Genomic DNA, 18130 nt, shown 5'->3' on the forward strand with positions numbered 1-18130 from the left:
CCCGAACTTACCTCCTTACCAAAATATCCCTTTAAAGGAACCGCATGAAGTCAGACAAACTCAAATATACTTGGTCATCCTCCAACCAAGATTCCAGATAACTGATAGCCAAAGGCTTGTCAATCTACATCTCCTCTCTGGTCTCAGTCTACCACCCTACCCGTGCCCTCCGCTCCGCTAATGACCTCAGGTTAGCATCCTCAATAATCAGAACCTCCCACTCCCGTCTCCAAGACTTTACACGTGCTGCGCCGATTCTTTGGAATGCACTACCTAGGTTAATACGATTAATCCCCAATCCCCACAGTTTTCAGCGTGCCCTAAAAACGCATTTGTTCAGACTGGCCTACCGCCTCAACGCATTAACCTGACTATCCCTGTGTGGGCCTATTAAAAATAGAAAAAAAAAAAAAACGAAACACATAATCAGGTTCCTTGCATCGTGTTCTCATACACTTTATGCAGTTAATAGTACTCTGTGTCTGTACTGCTACATACTTCGGCTGTTAACTGGTTCATGCAGCTTTACATGAACACCCGAGCCTTAGACTATGGCTGGTCCAAATAACTAAAGCAATTACATCCACCTCTCGTGTCTCCCCTTTTCCTCATAGATTGTAAGCTTGCGAGCAGGGCCCTCATTCCTCCTGGTATCTATTTTGAACTGTGATTTCTGTTATGCTGTAATGTCTATTGTCTGTACAAGTCCCCTCTATAAGTTGTAAAGCGCTGCGGAATATGTTGGCGCTATATAAATAAAAATTATTATTATTATTATTATTATTATTATTATATCTCCCTGTAACACCGTCCCATAGACAGCAATACAAGGGGGTGCAACTTTCTAAATTTACACCCTGTTGCATTACTGCACCCCTGGCCATGTAATCTTTAAAAAATTGAAATTTGCCATGTCCAACACTGACCTAAATGTTGGGCTCGGCTGGGGTGTTCTTGTGTTCTCAATGGGGACTGTGGAATATGTCGCTTCCAGATACAAAGCATTAGGCATCGAAATCTTCTCTTTCCTTGTATCATCTGTCGAGACCCCCATACATACTCTTGGGTAGCTGCACCAAAGTCACAAGATTCAGCCGATATTAATATAATATGTTTTGGGGCCCTTGGATGTGTGACACGGAAACTGAAAGTAATCCTCTGTCCATGGGATAAGTGACAAGGTACTGATCGCTGGGGGTCTAACGACTGGGATCCAAGTGGTCCTGAGAATGGGACTCCGTGTTGGATGGAACGGACGTGCCCACCCATGCTCAACCGTAGCTCTAATCATTTCCTATGGGACTGCTGGAGAAAGCACAGTGCTGCACTCTGCCATTTGTAGCTATCCCATTCACCAGATAGCTGGGGGTCCTAGCGATTATAAGCTTGGTGATCAGCAAGTTTATCCCTATCCTCATATTGATAAGGGATAATGTTCAATTCTGGGAATATCACTTTAAGGACAACATGATCACTCATTATCAGTATTGTGAGCCCAGGCTACCATATATTTTCTAGGAATCCCTATACGTTTTCTATACTTTTATGGAGAAAATGTAAAGAGTGACAATGGGCAAAGATGGCAGAGATCACCACAAATGCAGGAGATAAAGGAAGATAAGTCAGTAATACCCGACAATACATAAATATAACAAGCAATAAAAAGCAAACATTTTATACAAGGCCTAAAGAACAGAAATCCCACCCAATGCGCTCAGCCTGGCAGTGTGCCAATCACATTTACTGTGCAAATATAAGAAGATAAAGGAAGATTTATTATAGATAAATACATGTTTCTGAATATCGGGAAATCCTCCATATAACGTGCCATAAATTAGGTTATTTTACTGCTGGTATTATTATAGGAGGATTCTCCAGGGGCCCTAAACATTAATGCAACAACTATTCTAATTGGAAAATCGTTTCATGAAAAAAAATCATGATTTAACATTTCCATTTTATTGCGAAATGATAACGGGGATCTCTGCTTAGTACAATCCCCTCGTTAGAAACAGATCACAAAGCAAAGACCCTCAAATATTAGCTGCAATCTGCTAGTTAGTGTTCAATTTCTCTGCAGCGCCCCCCACACTAGAAATGAAGCATTACACTGCATCCATTGCTTTCAATGGGCTCTTCCCAGAAAAAGACACCACTCTCTAGTCAAGAGATCAGAGGACCCCAATTCATTACTAGAATGTATGGAAGTGGATTTTATCATTTGGGGAACCCAATTAAAGGGTTCCTCTTTAAAGGTGACTTCCAGTATGTGTGCACGTTACCTACTGAGCATGCATGCTTCCTGGCAAGGATTGAATGGAGCTGGTTGGTAATGCAGACAACTCTCAGACTCTGAAATCCAAAATATGATAAGGTATAGTTCATTGGTTGACGACCACTGATGTAATGCATTCCGCCGCCCCGGGACATCACAACCTTACAAATCCTGTAATACGGCTTTGCTTCTATATAAAACACAATTAGACACAGATCTCTAAGAAAAAAAAATGTAATGCAATAACATAAAGAATGTTCTGTGCAAGACCTGGATGCAATCCAAGGACCCAGAAAGAAAACACGCGTTTGTAGACATAATCACGGTGCTAATGCCGCTTACCACGCAGGCACGGACTGAAAACTCGAATAAAACATCTTGTTAACTACATTCCCAAGAATTAAATAAAAACACTATTTCCAGATTGCTCGGAGACATGAAATACGGAGGTCACTGGGGAAGAGAAATCACTAATGCAGATTATGTGGAACATGTCCAAAGTATCAAAGTAAAAGGAACCAAATAGGATTTCATGCAAACTCTCGGCTGGGAATCCAGTTCTGTGGCCAGGACTTATATTTATCTAGCTTCCAGATTATCCTGTCCATATTTAAAGGAAATTTCCAAAGCAAAGTTATATGATAAAGTGATCCAGAAACATTCAAAGGCAAGAAAACCAGTCGGAAATGTCAAGCTCTGAAACGAATACCTGCTGACCAGGCTCCAGATGCCTTTATTTTACAGAATATGCCATAAATGACAGAGGTATTAGTCCGCCGCCACCTCTCCATTCATTCTATCCAGAAGTGGCTGGTCACCTTGCCTTGTAGTCTGAATATCCAGACTTCAACTCTAGAATCACAGAGTCATGTGGCAGGGCTCGGGAAAGGGTTTCTATTAACTTTTAGGATTCAGGGTCTTCAATTACCGGTAATAAAATGGAAGTTTTCCTAAATTATTTCCCACAGAAATGTATATCAATCTATCTCTTCCTACCGGCAAATCAGCTATCATTTTCAACGTGACAGGTTCCCTTTAAACAGATCTTAGGCCTGATGAAGCTGATGTACTTTCTACGAAAATCCAGGTCAGAATGGCAATTTAATCCTTTGTAAAAAATTTCTCTACATAAAAGTAAAATGTATAAATATATAAACATAGTAGATACATATGATATTTGACGTGTGTATAGCCAAAGGCAAAGAAATTCCCAGGGACCGAGGGGATTGATTGAGCTCCATTATATTGCCACATTGAAGACAAACCTTGGTTCTATAATAGTTGTGCCTTCACCTAATCCATCAACTGGATTTATAACAAAAGCTTCAAGGTTTCAGCCAATCATTAGACCTAAACAGGAAAAGAACAAGCTGGGATTCATTAAAAAGATGGAGCATGAGAGTCAGGAAAATAGCAAAAACCCAACATAATCGCTCAAACTCGTGCTGCGTCCAGGGTTTATGCGCTTTCTGATCCTATTTAGAGGTTTACAAGAACTTTCTCATTTTCTCTTAAGGTGGCCATTCAATTGCTGTTGGACCAACACTAGTTAAGATTCCTGTAGAACCCGCAGACAAATGGATGCTCAACTTTGCCAAGCATGCCTACATTTTGTGTATAGAGAAAAACCACCCCAGAGGAGTCTGGCAGAGTTTCTCAAACCTGTAAAACAACTGCATCTGTCAGGGGAGAGTCTGGAGGGCCCCATTACACAAAATAGTTTGTGGACGTTGGTCTAATGTGTAAGGGCACGTTTAGGTCATGGTCAAATCTAAGACAGACTGATTGCTAAGGAAATATTACCAGGCAACACTTTTCAAAAGGCAGTAAGTCTATAGAAACCAGGATGCCAGACAAGTTCAGCTCAAAGCTGGATAGGCTCAGTACTAGAAGGAACCTGTCAGGATCACTTTACTACAGAAACTAGTGGTATGGTTGGATAGGTCCTTGTAAAACAATAAAAATGATACTTGTCTTATACTGATCAGAAATGCCAGCGCTGAGAAACTGAGCTTTGAATCCACATTCTAATTAGTTGGGAATCGCATTGGGGGAGTATCATTGTGCTCCGAAAACACTGACACGCTGCAATACACTTCCAGGAACTTTGCATGTAGCCTTAAAGCTTGATAGGTAGTTGCACTAGGACCCATATGGCCAAATCAGTAATAAAAGTGTCCCTTTAAATTAGGTTTCTAGAGGATCATGATGACTTGGATAAATAAAACCACTTTTCAGCAATCTGCCAAGTGTGAATATACCCAGAATTTTCTGTAAGCGCATCACTACACAACTAACCCAACAGTCATTCATATCTATATATCTATCTATCTATCTATCTATCTATCTATCTATCTATCTATCTATCTATATATATATATATATATATTACCAGTTTTCCCCGTTCCTGACAGTGCCATCCTCTGCACTCACGCTGGCAGGATGGCCTTTCTTAATCAGACTTGTTTAGACCCGGCGAGGGAAACATTGGAGCAGGAAGAGTCATTAAAATCAAAGTTGTACACATCATTATAAGTGGAAGAAATCCCCGTGACAGACAGAGTTTGAGTGAAGATGAATGGCAACAAACCATGACCAACTGATTCACTTCCCAGCTGCCACCGAGGCTCGCCAGCTAATGCTCCACTCTCAGCGCACCCTTATTACATGTGCATCGGGCACCCTGTGTCAACAGCAGATGGGACGCTGTGGGGCTTTTGTTTGCAGGGTGAAGTAAGGAAATAATTAATTGCATATTCATTTTGTAGTACTGGGGCAATTAAACTGTGCCAGAGTCAAAAGGTCCCAAATATTTTGCCATCAAGCCCTTATTAGTTATTACAGAACCCAGAAACTGCCTGCGGCTCCTATTGATTGATTCTTACTCCAGAGATCCCGGGAGTGGGGGGGGGGGGATGACAGGAGGTAGCGGCACGATGATCTGACAGCTTTACAGTCAATAAATCAAACCGAGAGCATTAATATCCATTCAAGACCTTCCCTGGCTTTCTAAATATTGGGAATGTGGAAGCCGGAAACAGATGTAACCGATCACTATTTCCATATGTAATGAATGCAAAGAAAAACAGCAAAACTCACGAATAGAAATCCAATGTGCAAACACATAGACAATACCTGCTGAGCAATGTCATCTGTAATCCAATATGTAAACTAGCCAGATACATACGGTATATATTACATCCCCACTGCAGCATCTAATCCCCTTTGTTGAGGTCGAGCATCATTACCGTCTGCACAGCGGGGCTCGGGAAGACAGGCGCACGACAGATGCCTTATAGAGATCATAAACCTTGACCCATTGTCTAGGTCTGGATGAGAAGATGATATTCGGCTTCATGCAAAACCCGCATCTCTGATCGATATCGTTGCGCCAACACGCTGATAGCGGCCATTGTTAATTACTGCTAATCCCATTCATCTGTCATCTCCAATGCCCAGCAACATTGAGATTCTCTCTATTTTTACAGGGCAAATCCAATAAAGTAATTTACATTTATTACCCATACACGGGGCTAGGCAAATGTACACGTGTATAGACTTCCCAGCACACCTCGCCAGCCATGTACTGGTCTACAATCTACTGGAGCCAGTCACAGTCTGTGGAAAGCACCAGGAGATAAAACTGTGACATAAGATATTTTATTGTCCTGGTAAGAAGGAAAAACAATGTACATGAAAGAAAGAACAGTGAAAAAAAGAGAAAGCAAGATTGAGCGAAATAGAAAAAGAGCAAGATAGAAAGCACAAGATCAAGATCAAGCAAAAGAGAGAGGGTGAAATCAAAAGAAAGCAAGATTGAGCGAAAGAGAGAAAACAACAGGATAGGGAATGATCAATAGACAGAGAGAATGTGTGAGATTGAGCTAAAGAGAGAGAGAGCGCGAGATCAAAAGAGAGAGAGCGCGAGATCAAAAGAGAGAGAGCGCGAGATCAAGACTAAAAGATCCAGAGAAAGAAAGAGCAAGATTGAGCAAAAGAGACAGCGATCAAAAGAGAGATCGAGCGAAAGCGACGTTGAGGGAATGAAAAAGTGAAAGCAAGAAACAGCGAAAGAGAAAGCGAGAGAGAGAGGAAGAGAGAAAGCAAAGAGAGCAAAAAAGAGTGAGAACGAAAGAGACTGAGTAAAAGAGAGAAAGTGAAAAAGAGAATGAGAAAGCTGTATATTCTTATTAAGGGCGAGACCACATAATACTTTGGCCTAAAATCCACCCACCAATGATCATCAATGTCCACACGATTATGAAACAAACCAATGGTGGGCAGAGTTTTGAATGTTCGGCCATCTGCTTGTGTTGCCTTATCCCAAGACTGGAAGGATGGCAGAGTTGTAGTGGCAGCAGGGTGCAGGTAAAGGACGTAGATATTTAATAATTAGGTACATTTTACTTCATACATGGCATCCACTGTCATTGACATCCAATTGTATTGTATCGAAAGCTGTTTTCCGATACACAATGTATCCAATCTGCCCATAAGCAATGAAGCCCTTCTGTGTCAAACTATCAGATGTAGAAGTGTATACAGTATTAATGAAAAGAAAGGATCACAAATGAAGTGGCCAAGTGAAAGGAATCTGCATAGAAGATGATAGATTTTACATCCGGCAACTTCAGGCTTTCTGCAGCAAACCAAAAGTCTGGATGTAATTAGGCTCAGCCTCCATTATTTCCCACGGAGGCCGCCCAGCTGAGGAGTCACTGACAGCCAGGAAATCTGCAACCGCTCAACATGAAGAGCCCCAAAGTCGTCACACACTTATGTAATTATGCCCCATTATATCCACACACATGCCGCAATCCTCCAGGAACGAGCAGGGGCAAAACTACAGAAATAGCAGAAGACACAAATACAACAGCGCCCCATTGGACCAGGCAGCAATTTCAGACTGGAATCCATATAAATGTAATCTATGACTTTGGAATTGGGTTTTCCCATGACTAATACCATGTCTATCATGATCCTGACATACGTACTGGGGCCCATGCAGTTGTATACATTGTCTCCCATTGGAAAAAGCAAAAAAAAAAAAAAAAAAGAAGTATACCAACACAAACATTTTGCATAATGTCTGTGGATTAAAAATCAAAGGAAAGAAAAGGGTATACCCTCATCTACCTCCAAAACATATGAGGCATAGAGTGGATCGTCTACAGGCTATACTGTACATACCTGTACTGCAAACAACACGAACAGCATAGACTTACATAACAGCCTTGTAAAAAGTAACTGAGCGCCAACCCAGGAAGCCAAGACAGATGTCACCATGTTAGTTATTAGCATGCTTGAACACTGCTATCCCATTCAACCAGGGATATTTTGGGGAAACCCATCCATGTGATCGCTGGGGTTCCCAGCAGTCAGACCCCCAGCGATCCTTCACTTCTCTATACTGTGATGATACCAATCCCGGCTTGTGCGCACCAAGTGTTTCCTGGATGAGGCTTATCAGCATTGGAGGCTGTGAAGGGGGCTGGCTGATGAGCTTATTTTAATAGCTAAACTAGCCCCCATCATTCATATGGCCAATGCAAATACAGAAAATGGAGCTGGCTTAGCTATTGAAGTCAGATTTTTTCACAGATCCACAGTATATTGGAGAGTGTCTGACGCACAGCTGAATATAGCACAAGTCTCTGTGTATTTGTACGGACCTTTTAGTCTAGGGCAAAAAATAAAAAATAAATAAAATAATCGGACAAGTGAACTACCCCACAGACTATCATTGGAACAAGATCTATCCATGAAAAACACGGATAGCACTCGTACGGAAAAACTGACGTGTGAAGAACCCTTATAATACAATACTAGCTGAAATCACAATGGACAATTTAAAGAGTTTGGGGGTTACACCTGCTTATTGGCACCGACACCAAACATAAGAACAAAGTTCTGAAATGCTCCATCGGAATATAGTGATGGCTGCCCATGCTCACCTGCTCCTTTCATGGTCTGTAAGACTCCGGGGACAGCACTTGGTAATGGTTTGTAACGTTGGGAATAAACCTTTAATGCGGTGAGATTTTTCCTTATACAAAAACCACAACTACGGTAATGCAGTTTCCGAATCAGTTAACATAGGAAAGCTTTCTAGACCTGTATCAATCACCAAACTATCAAAACCAGCAATTTAGATTTTTTTCAGATCACGTGTGAGTCCTCCATTCTAATATCCTACCTATAATGTATCTGCTTCAGTAGCAGTTGTCCTGTTACTCACCCTCTTCTGATCCTCCAGGCCATGTGCAAACGGCCTCCTCCGCTGGTGCTGCTTAGATTCTGGAACAGACTCCATCTCCTGATTATTTGTATTCCTTAATTTTCCTCAGGAATTCCAGAAAACAACCAGACATTTTCCTTCAGAGGTGCGCCATAAATCCAGATATTCCACTATTGCGCTGGTACGAGCCATTCCCAAGACACCAAAATGTTTCCTTCTTTTCAGCACAATTCATTTCTACAATCCCACCACATCTGCACAATCCAGAATTTCACAACGGCTGCCATATCCATTGTGTTATTCATCCGCCTTCCACCATGTCTAATCCGATGAAAATGCAAACCCAGGAGCGAGATTATTCTACCAAAAATGCTCCAATCTCACATCTGGAAAGAGGGAGACAAATCTTAGTTTTTCTACCTGTGGGAAAAAAACGTAAACCGTGAGATATTTCAGATAAAATGCACAGATTATTAATCCGGAAAGTAAAAGGTATTATACAATAATCGATAAGGAATAACACAAGTTCTGGTTTTCTGAAAATGAAACTTTGTCACTGTATAATGGAAAGTTCTGCAAATTTCTAATAAATATGGAGTTTAATGTCCTTGTGTTCTTAGTCATAGACTTGTCTTCACAAGGGGATGTGAACAGCCTCATAAGCATAAATGAGGTTGGGTCAAAAGAATCAAAACCAGTCTGTGCATCGTGGTCAGAGTAAAGATGCAAAACATGGTGTGTGAATAGAGTCTTAGGCTATGTTCACACGATGCGGTTTTTGCTGCGGATCCGCAGCGGATTTGCAGCTGCGGATCCGCATCCTTTTTCCATGCAGGGTACAGTACAATGTAACCCAATGGAAAAAAGAAACCGCTGTTCCCACGTTCCTTTTTTCCGCTGGAAAATCCGCGCTGATTTTCTGCGGAAAAAAAGAAGTACCATGTCAATTCTTTCTGCGGATTCCGCTGCTGTTTTCCACCTGCACCAATAGGAAAAAGCAGCTGGAAACCCGCAGTGGAATCCGCAGTAGAAAAAGGACTGAAAACCGCAGTGAAAACCACCACAGGTTTTGCACTGCGGTTTTCAGAAATCAGGACCTGAAAAATCAGCAGGGAAAAAAGGATCGTGTGAACAAGGCCTTAAGGTCACTTCACATGTAACGTCCAAGGTTTGGGTTTTTCCAGACAAAGTTGTGGTAAAAAAGTTCTGCATTCACAAAATGTAAACCCATCCATAAAACGGTGGTCTCATTAAAGTAAATCCTGTCTATTAAACCTACTGAGTCATATGGATGTTATATAAGGGGGTCTCTCACTTGGAACCCCTCCTATGAGCCAGGGCAGTGAGTGACTGGGTAACAGCGCCTCCTGCTTCTCTAGTGGATTCAGTCCACCAGCATTAAATGGGGTTGTTCATTTGATCAATCAGGACCTCCCAATGGCAGAACGTGTGGCTGACCCAAACTTCAAGGTGCCTGGCCCCCCTGGCTTTTCTAGTCAGCTTAAATGATTGCATTTGGAAAAGGATGTATTTACACAGCAGAGTTTGATATTCACACGTCTCCTCGCCAAATAAATTAATTAATTAAAAAGGCAAATTAACTTATGTGCTCACATCTAGACTTTGGAAGAAAGTCTAAATCAAAAATTAGGTGCAAAGAAATCCAACCAAGAGAAGGTGTAAAGTTGGCACAAAAACGTTTGAAGATCTGAAAAATTTACCATCCAGCATCAACCGCTGAGATAAATTTGGTGCATTTTCAGACTGGCTTTAGATTAGACCAGATTAGTAAATGTGATCCTACACATCTGCATTGTGTGAATATGCCCTAATAAATCTGGAAATATCTGAGCATCAACGTCACTTTCACTCATTAGAACAATTTCGGAGTGTGAATATCATAACCCCCAACATATAGGGGCCCTGACTGCTATATGGCTGTGCAGTGGACGAGGCGAGATCTGTTCTTCTAGACCTCCGCTTTACTCTTTTCCTTTTTGCATATAAATTGAGCAAACCCTTGAAGCGCTTCTGTCCAAACGGTGTATGAGCGGAGCAGGTGTCGGCTTGTGCTGCACTCAATGATTTTCCTCTTGTCAGTGTACACACACACAATATGACTATACAAGGAGAAGTGAATAGGGGGGTGGGGGGGCTACTCAACAAACAATCAACAGGGACCACAAGCAGAAATCAGTCAAGAGCAGCGAGGAGTCGGGAGTTTACAAACAATGAAATAAGATGAGTGCAGCGTAGCATCATACATAGCGGGGAACGGCATCAATTAGCAGAGCAATTACCAGCAATTACCTCAATGACTAGCTTTAATTAGACGTTTGAGAAAAAAACAAAAATACTAATAAAAATATGATTGAAAAACAGAAGGAAATCTGTGAAAGCTGTGGAAGTGCAGTCCTCCAAACATGGGAACTCCCGAATGTAAGGGAGTCCCTGATCTCCCCTTCTACTGAATATCCCAATACACTGAGCAGCTTATCGGGGGTGGGGGGGCACTGATCATAAAGGGGCAGTCTTTGGTCTATAAGGGACCCCGATGTATATAATGCACTTCCCCGTATGGTGTACTTCATATGGTCTCCTCTGTATAGTGAGAATATGATCGGAGACTGTCGTGACATGAGACAGTAAATAATGTATTGTGAGTATATTAATGGGCGAGCTGAGGTCTCTTTTTGTATAGGATAGATGTGATCAGGGGTCATGTCATGACATGGGACAGGGGATATTAAGTCCCTTTTGTGAGTGTGGATGCGATCAGAGGCTCTGCCGAGACATGGGGCAGTATATAGTGAAGCTGTGGTGATATTGGGTCTCCTCTGTATAGTGTGGATGCGATCAGAGGCTCTGTCGTGACATGGAGCAGTAGATAGCGAAGCTGTGATGATATTGGGTCTCCCCTGTATAGAGTAGATGGGATCGGGGGTTCTGTCGTGACATGGGGCAGTATATAGGGAAGCTCTGCTGATATTGGGCCTCCTGTGTATAGTGTGGATGTGATTGGGGGCTCTGTTGTGACATGGGGCAGTATATAGCGAAGCTGTGGTGATATTGGGTCTCCTCTGCATAGTGTGGATGCGATCAGAGGCTCAGTCGTGACATAGAGCAGTAGATAGCAAAGCTGTGGTGATATTTGGTCTCCTCTGTATAGAGTAGATGGGATCGAGGGTTCTGTCGTGACATGGGGCAGTATATAGTGAAGCTGTGGTGATATTGGGTCTCCTCTTCAAGAAGTACATGGGATCGGGGGTTCTGTCATGTTATGGGGCAGTATATAGTGAAGCTGTGGTGATATTAGGTCTCCTCTGCATAGAGTACATGGGATCGGGGGGTTATATCGTGACATGGACCTCTCCTTGTGAAGTGTGTATTCTTTGAGAATCGCTGTAACTTCCAGTCGTCTGTCGTCTCAGATGAGGGGTGAAGTGATGGCGGGCTCTCACCTTTCTGCTCCGTCTCGGCGTCGGGATGCTGAGGGGGATGCTCCGGCGGATGGTGAGGAGAACACAGCGGCGAGCAGCGTGCAGAGTCCCGTCCTCTCCTCCCGCTCCGCCCCCGGCTCCTCCTACTCCCCCTCCCCAGTTAAGTCTCCACAGTGCGCCCCTTATTTCCTCACACTAAACTTCCCTTCTCCGGTGCGGTCACATGACCTGAGGCGCCCGCGCTGCCCCGTGTCCCGCCAGCTCCGGACATCACCGACCCGTTACCTGGGCAACCCCGTCACCGCCTCCGTAACTCCAGCCTATGCTACCTCCTCTCGGCCAATGGGACTGCAAGCTTTAGTCACATGGGGAGATCACAGCCAATGAGAGCGCTGAACGGTGCGCATCCCAAGACTTGGTCCCTGAGCGGGACGCACAGTTGTGTGAGGAGCCCGGGGAGTGAGTGAGGGGCCCCGAACTCTGACGTCACGGGGGAGAGTGTGAGGGGCCCGAGTTCGACGTCAACGGGCAGAGAGTGAGGAGTCCCCACCTCAGACGTCATTAAGGGCCCTTGTGTAGGTCACAACTAACACAAACTCCAGAACATGTTAACACCTCTGCTTGCTGTCAGTAAAAGTTGGAAGGCAGTATGTCTTTGGAATGTGGGAGGAAACGGGAGAACCTGGAGGAAACCCACGCGAACATGGAAGAACATACAAACTTCTTGCAGATGTTGTCCTTGGTGGGATTTGAACCCAGGACCCCAGCACTGCAATGCTAACCACTGAGCCACCGTGCTCAGTGGTTAGGTGCTATTAACATGAAATTCACAGCAGATGTCGGTAACAATCCGTCCAAGCCACACAGGCACAGAAATCATCCATAGATGTCCATAAATTATGTGTAATAATGAGAGCTGACACAGGGAACAAATTCGGAAATGTACAAAAACCTGTTGTTGTTGTTGAAGTCTCAAGACGCCTCCTGGATGGAGAAACTAGTTGCAGGCATTGCTCACATGTGATTTTGACCCGTTCTTCCACACAAACACTCTTTGCATCCTGAATATCCTGGGCTCCTCCTATGATCTCTGAGCTTCAGTTCCTTCCATACGTTTTCTATAGGATTCAGGTCCGGTGATCGGCTCGGCCATTCCAGCAGATTTATTTTCATTATCTGAAACTAATCGAGAGTTTCCTTGGCTGTGTGTTTGGGATCATTGTCTTGCTGAAATGTCCACCCTAGTTTCATCCTCATCCTGGTAGATGGCAGAAGATTTATATATTTTTTTTTTATCAAGAATGTCTCGCTACATTTGTCTAGTCATCCTTCAATTATTTAGAGTTTGCTAGTGCCGTATGCTGAAAAACAGCTTCACACAATGACGTTCCCACCTCCAGACCTCACTGTTGGTAGGGTGTTCTTATGGCCTCCAAACATGGTGTGTATTATGGCCTCCAAAAAGTTCAATTTTGGTCTCATCTGACAAAATTATATTCTCCCAGTACTTCATAGGCTCGTCTAAATGTTGTTGAGAAAACATTAAATGCACTTGTATATGCTTTTTGTTCAGAAAAGGAGTCTTGCGTGGTGAGCGTGCGTACGGGCCATGGAGGTTGAGCACTGTTTTGTTTGAAGCAATTGTACCTGCTGATTACAGGTCTTTTAGGTTGTCATCGGCTCTTGGACAACTCTTCTGATAATTATTTTCACTCCTCTGTCTGAAATCTTGCACCTAGTCATGGCTGGTGTTGAGGAATAATGTTCTTTCCACTTCCAGATTATCGCCCCGACAGTGCTCACTAGAACTTTCAGTAGTTTAGAAACTCTTCTGTAACCAATGCCATCAGTATGTTTTGTATCAATAAGGCTCTGAAGGTCTTAAGACACTTACGCATCAGGAGATGTTTCTTGTGTGGCAACTTGGTAATGAGACACCTTTTTAACCCCTTCCCGACCCATGACGCCACGTAGGCGTCATGAAAACCCGTGCCAATCCGACCCATGACGCCTATGTGGCGTCATGGAATGATCGCGTCCCTGCAGATCGGGTGAAGGGGTTAACTCCTATTTTACCCGATCTGCAGGGAGAGGGGGAGTGGTACTTCAGCCCAGGGGGGGTGGCTTCACCCCCCCCGTGGCTACGATCGCTCTGATTGGCTGTTGAAAGTGAAACTGCCAATCAGAGCGATTTGTAATATTTCACCATGAAAACTGGTGAAATATTACAATCCAGCCATGGCCGATGCTGCAATATCATCGGCCATGGCTGGAAAACCTGAAGTGACCCCCCCCACAGCCACCGATCGCCCCCCCAGTCCTCCGTTATGGGGTCCGGTCCCCTCCGTCCGACTGCCGGCTCCCCCGTCCTGCTGTCCGCTCCCCCCTGTGGTCCGATCACCCCCCCTGTGCTCTAATCCACCCCCCCACCACCCTTTCATACTTACCGATCCTCCCGGTGTCCGGCCGTCTCCTCGCTGGGCGCCGCCATCTTCCAAAATGGCGGGCGCATGCTCAGTACGCCCGCCGCATCTGCCAGCCGGCAGATTCCTTACAAGTACATTTTGATCGCTGTGGTAGGTTCTACCACAGCGATCAAAATAAAAAAAATAATAAATAACCCCCCCCCCTTTATCACCCCCATAGATAGGGACAACAATAAAATAAAGAAAATATATTTTTTTTTCTTTTTCCACTAGGGTTAGGGTTAGAACTAGGGTTAGGATTAGAACTAGGGTTAGGGTTACGGGTAGGGTTAGGGTTAGGGGTAGGGTTAGGGTTACAGGTAGGGTTAGGGGTAGGGTTATGGCATGTGCGGATTTGGCTGCGGATCCGCAGCGGATTGGCCGCGGATCCGCAGCGGATTGGCCGCGGATCCGCAGCGGATTGGCCGCGGATCCGCAGCGGATTGGCCGCTGCGAATTCGTAGCAGTTTTCCATCAGGTTTACAGTACCGTGTACACCTATGGAAAACCAAATCCGCTGTGCCCATGGTGCGGAAAATTCCGTGCAGAAACGCTGCGTTGTATTTTCCACAACATGTCAATTCTTTGTGCGGATTCCGCAGCGTTTTACACCTATTCCTCAATAGGAATCCGCAGGTGAAATCCGCACAAAAAAACACTGGAAATCTACTGGAAATCCGCAGGTAAAACGCAGTGCCTTTTACTTGTAGATTTTTCAAAAGTCGTGCGGAAAAATCTCACACGAATCCGCTACGTGGGCACATACCCTTAGGGTTAGGGTTGGAATTAGGGCTAGGGTTGGAAATAGGGTTAAGATTAGGCTTGTGGTTAGGGTTACGGATAGGGTTAGGGGTGTGTTGGGGTTACAGTTGTGGTTAGGGTTGGGATTAGGGTTAGGGTTGGGATTAGGGTTAGGATTAGGGTTGGAATTAGGGTTACGGGTGTGTTGGGGTTAGGGTTGTGGTTAGGGGTGTGTTGGGGTTAGGGTTGGGATTAGGATTAGGGGTGTGTTGGGGTTAGTGTTGAAGTTAGAAATGAGGGGTTTCCACTGTTTAGGCACATCAGGGGTCTCCAAACGCAACATGGCGCCACCATTGATTCCAGCCAATCTTGCATTCAAAAAGTCAAATGATGCACCCTCCCTTCCAAGCCCCGACGTGTGCCCAAACAGTGGTTTACCCCCACATTTGGGGTACCAGCGTACTCAGGACAAACTGGGCAACAACTGTTGGGGTCCAATTTCTCCTGTTACCCTTGCAAAAATAAAAAATTACTTGCGAAGACATAATTTTTGAGGAAAGAAGAATTATTTTTTATTTTCACGGCTCTGCGTTGTAAACTTCTGTGAAGCACTTGGGGGTTGAATGTGCTCATCACACATCTAGATAAGTTCCTTGGGGGGTCTAGTTTCCAAAATGGGGTCACTTGTGGGGTGTTTCTACTGTTTAGGCACATCAGGGGCTCTGCAAATGCAACGTGACGCCCGCAGACCATTCCATCAAAGTCTGCATTTCAAATGTCACTACTTCCCTTCCGAGCTCTGACGTGCGCCCAAACAGTGGTTTACCCCCACATATGGGGTATCACTGTACTCACAACAAACTGGGCAACAAACATTGGGGCCCAATTTCTCCTGTTACCCTTGTGAAAATAAAAAATTGCTTGCTAAAACATCTTTTTTGAGGAAAGAAAAATGATTTTTTATTTTCACGGCTCTGCGTTGTAAACTTCTGTGAAGCACTTGGGGGTTGAACGTGCTCATCACACATCTAGATAAGTTCCTTGGGGGGTCTAGTTTCCAAAATGGGGTCACTTGTGGGGTGTTTCTACTGTTTAGGCACATCAGGGGCTCTGCAAATGCAACGTGACGCCCGCAGACCATTCCATCAAAGTCTGCATTCCAAAACGTCACTAGTTCCCTTCCGAGCCCTGACGTGTGCCCAAACAGTGGTTTACCCCCACATATGGGGTATCAGCGTACTCAGGAGAAACTGGTCAACAACTTTTGGGGTCCAATTTCTCCTGTTAACCTTGCAAAAATAAAAAATTCTGGGCTAAAAAAATATTTTTGAGGAAAGGAAACACATTTATTATTTTCACGGCTCTGCGTTATAAACTTCTGCGAAGCACTTGGGGGTTCAAAATGCTCACCACACATCTAGATTAGTTCCTTGGGAGGTCTAGTTTCCAAAATGGGGTCACTTGTGCGGGAGCTCCAATGTTTAGGCACACAGGGGCTCTCCAAACGTGACATGGTGTCCGCTAATGATTGGAGCTAATTTTCCATTCAAAAAGCCAAATGGCGTGCCTTCCCTTCCGAGCCCTGCCGTGCGCCCAAACAGTGGTTTACCCCCACATATGGGGTATCATCGTACTCAGGACAAACTGGACAACAACATTTGGGGTCCAATTTCTCCTATTACCCTTGGAAAATTAAAAAATCCTGGGCTAAAAATCATTTTTGAGGAAAGAAAAATTATTTTTTATTTTCACGGCTCTGCGTTATAAACTTCTGTGAAGCACCTGGGGGTTATAAGTGCTCACTATGCATCTAGATAAGTTCCTTGGGGGGTCTAGTTTCCAAAATGGGGTCACTTGTAGGGGAGCTCCAATGTTTAGGCGCACAGGGGCTCTCCAAACGCGACATGGTGTCCGCTAACGATTGGAGCTAATTTTCCATTCAAAAAGTCAAATGGCACGCCTCCCCTTCCGAGCCTTGCCGTGCACCCAAACAGTGGTTTACCCCCACATATGAGGTATCAACGTACTCAGCATAAATTGCCCAACAAATTTTAGGATCCATTTTATCCTGTTGCCCATGTGAAAATGAAAAAATTGAGGCTAAAAGAAATTTTGTGTGAAAAAAAAGTACTTTTTAATTTTTACGGATCAATTTGTGAAGCACCTGAGAGTTTAAAGTGCTCACTATGCTTCTAGATAAGTTCCTTGGGGGGTCTAGTTTCCAAAATGGGGTCACTTGTGGGGGAGCTCCAATGTTTAGGCACACAGGGGCTCTCCAAACGCGACATGGTGTCCGCTAAAGATTGGAGCCAATTTTTCATTCAAAAAGTCAAATGGCGCTCCTTTCCTTCCAAGCCCTGCCGTATGCCCAAACAGTGGTTTACCCCCACATATGAGGTATCAGCGTACTCAGGACAAATTGGACAACATCGTTTGTGGTCCAGTTTCTCCTTTTACCCTTGGGAAAATAAAAAAATTGTTGCTAAAAGATCATTTTTGTGACTAAAAAGTTAAATGTTCATTTTTTCCTTCCATGTTGCTTCTGCTGCTGTGAAACACCTGAAGGGTTAATAAACTTCTTGAATGTGGTTTTGAGCACCTTGAGGGGTGCAGTTTTTAGAATGGTGTCACTTTTGGGTATTTTCAGCCATATAGACCCCTGAAACTGACTTCAAATGTGAGGTGGTCCCTAAAAAAAATGGTTTTGTAAATGTTGTTGTAAAAATGAGAAATCACTGGTCAAATTTTAACCCTTATAACTTCCTAGCAAAAAAAAAATTTGTTTCCAAAATTGTGCTGATGTAAAGTAGACATGTGGGAAACATTATTTATTACCTATTTTGTGTCACATAACTCTCTGGTTTAACAGAATAAAAATTCTAAATGTGAAAATTGCGAAATTTTCAAAATTTTTGCCAAATTTCCATTTTTTTCACAAATAAACTCAGAAATTATCGATCTAAATTTACCA

At 43.8% G+C, this 18130-nt stretch overlaps 1 protein-coding gene across 2 annotated transcripts in view; it reads right to left on the reverse strand.

Annotated features, from left to right (window-relative positions):
• NAV2 (neuron navigator 2) overlaps window positions 1-18130 on the reverse strand; it is a 547719-nt gene that overhangs the window by 452512 nt on the left and 77077 nt on the right. Inside the window, exons 1-2 of one of the 2 annotated variants that reach the window (XM_077287189.1) lie at window positions 11975-12200; window positions 8514-8933 (exon numbers count right to left, since the gene is read on the reverse strand). In XM_077287189.1, the coding sequence (XP_077143304.1) occupies window positions 8514-8588 (75 nt within the window). In that variant the 5' untranslated portion in view covers window positions 8589-8933; window positions 11975-12200. Of the gene's footprint in view, window positions 1-8513; window positions 8934-11974; window positions 12201-18130 lie in introns of those variants that run through there. The other variant, XM_077287190.1, reaches the window with a different exon arrangement.

Source organism: Ranitomeya variabilis, chromosome 2 (genome assembly GCF_051348905.1).
Source record: "Ranitomeya variabilis isolate aRanVar5 chromosome 2, aRanVar5.hap1, whole genome shotgun sequence".
In the NCBI taxonomy this organism is placed as follows: Eukaryota; Metazoa; Chordata; class Amphibia; order Anura; family Dendrobatidae; genus Ranitomeya; species Ranitomeya variabilis.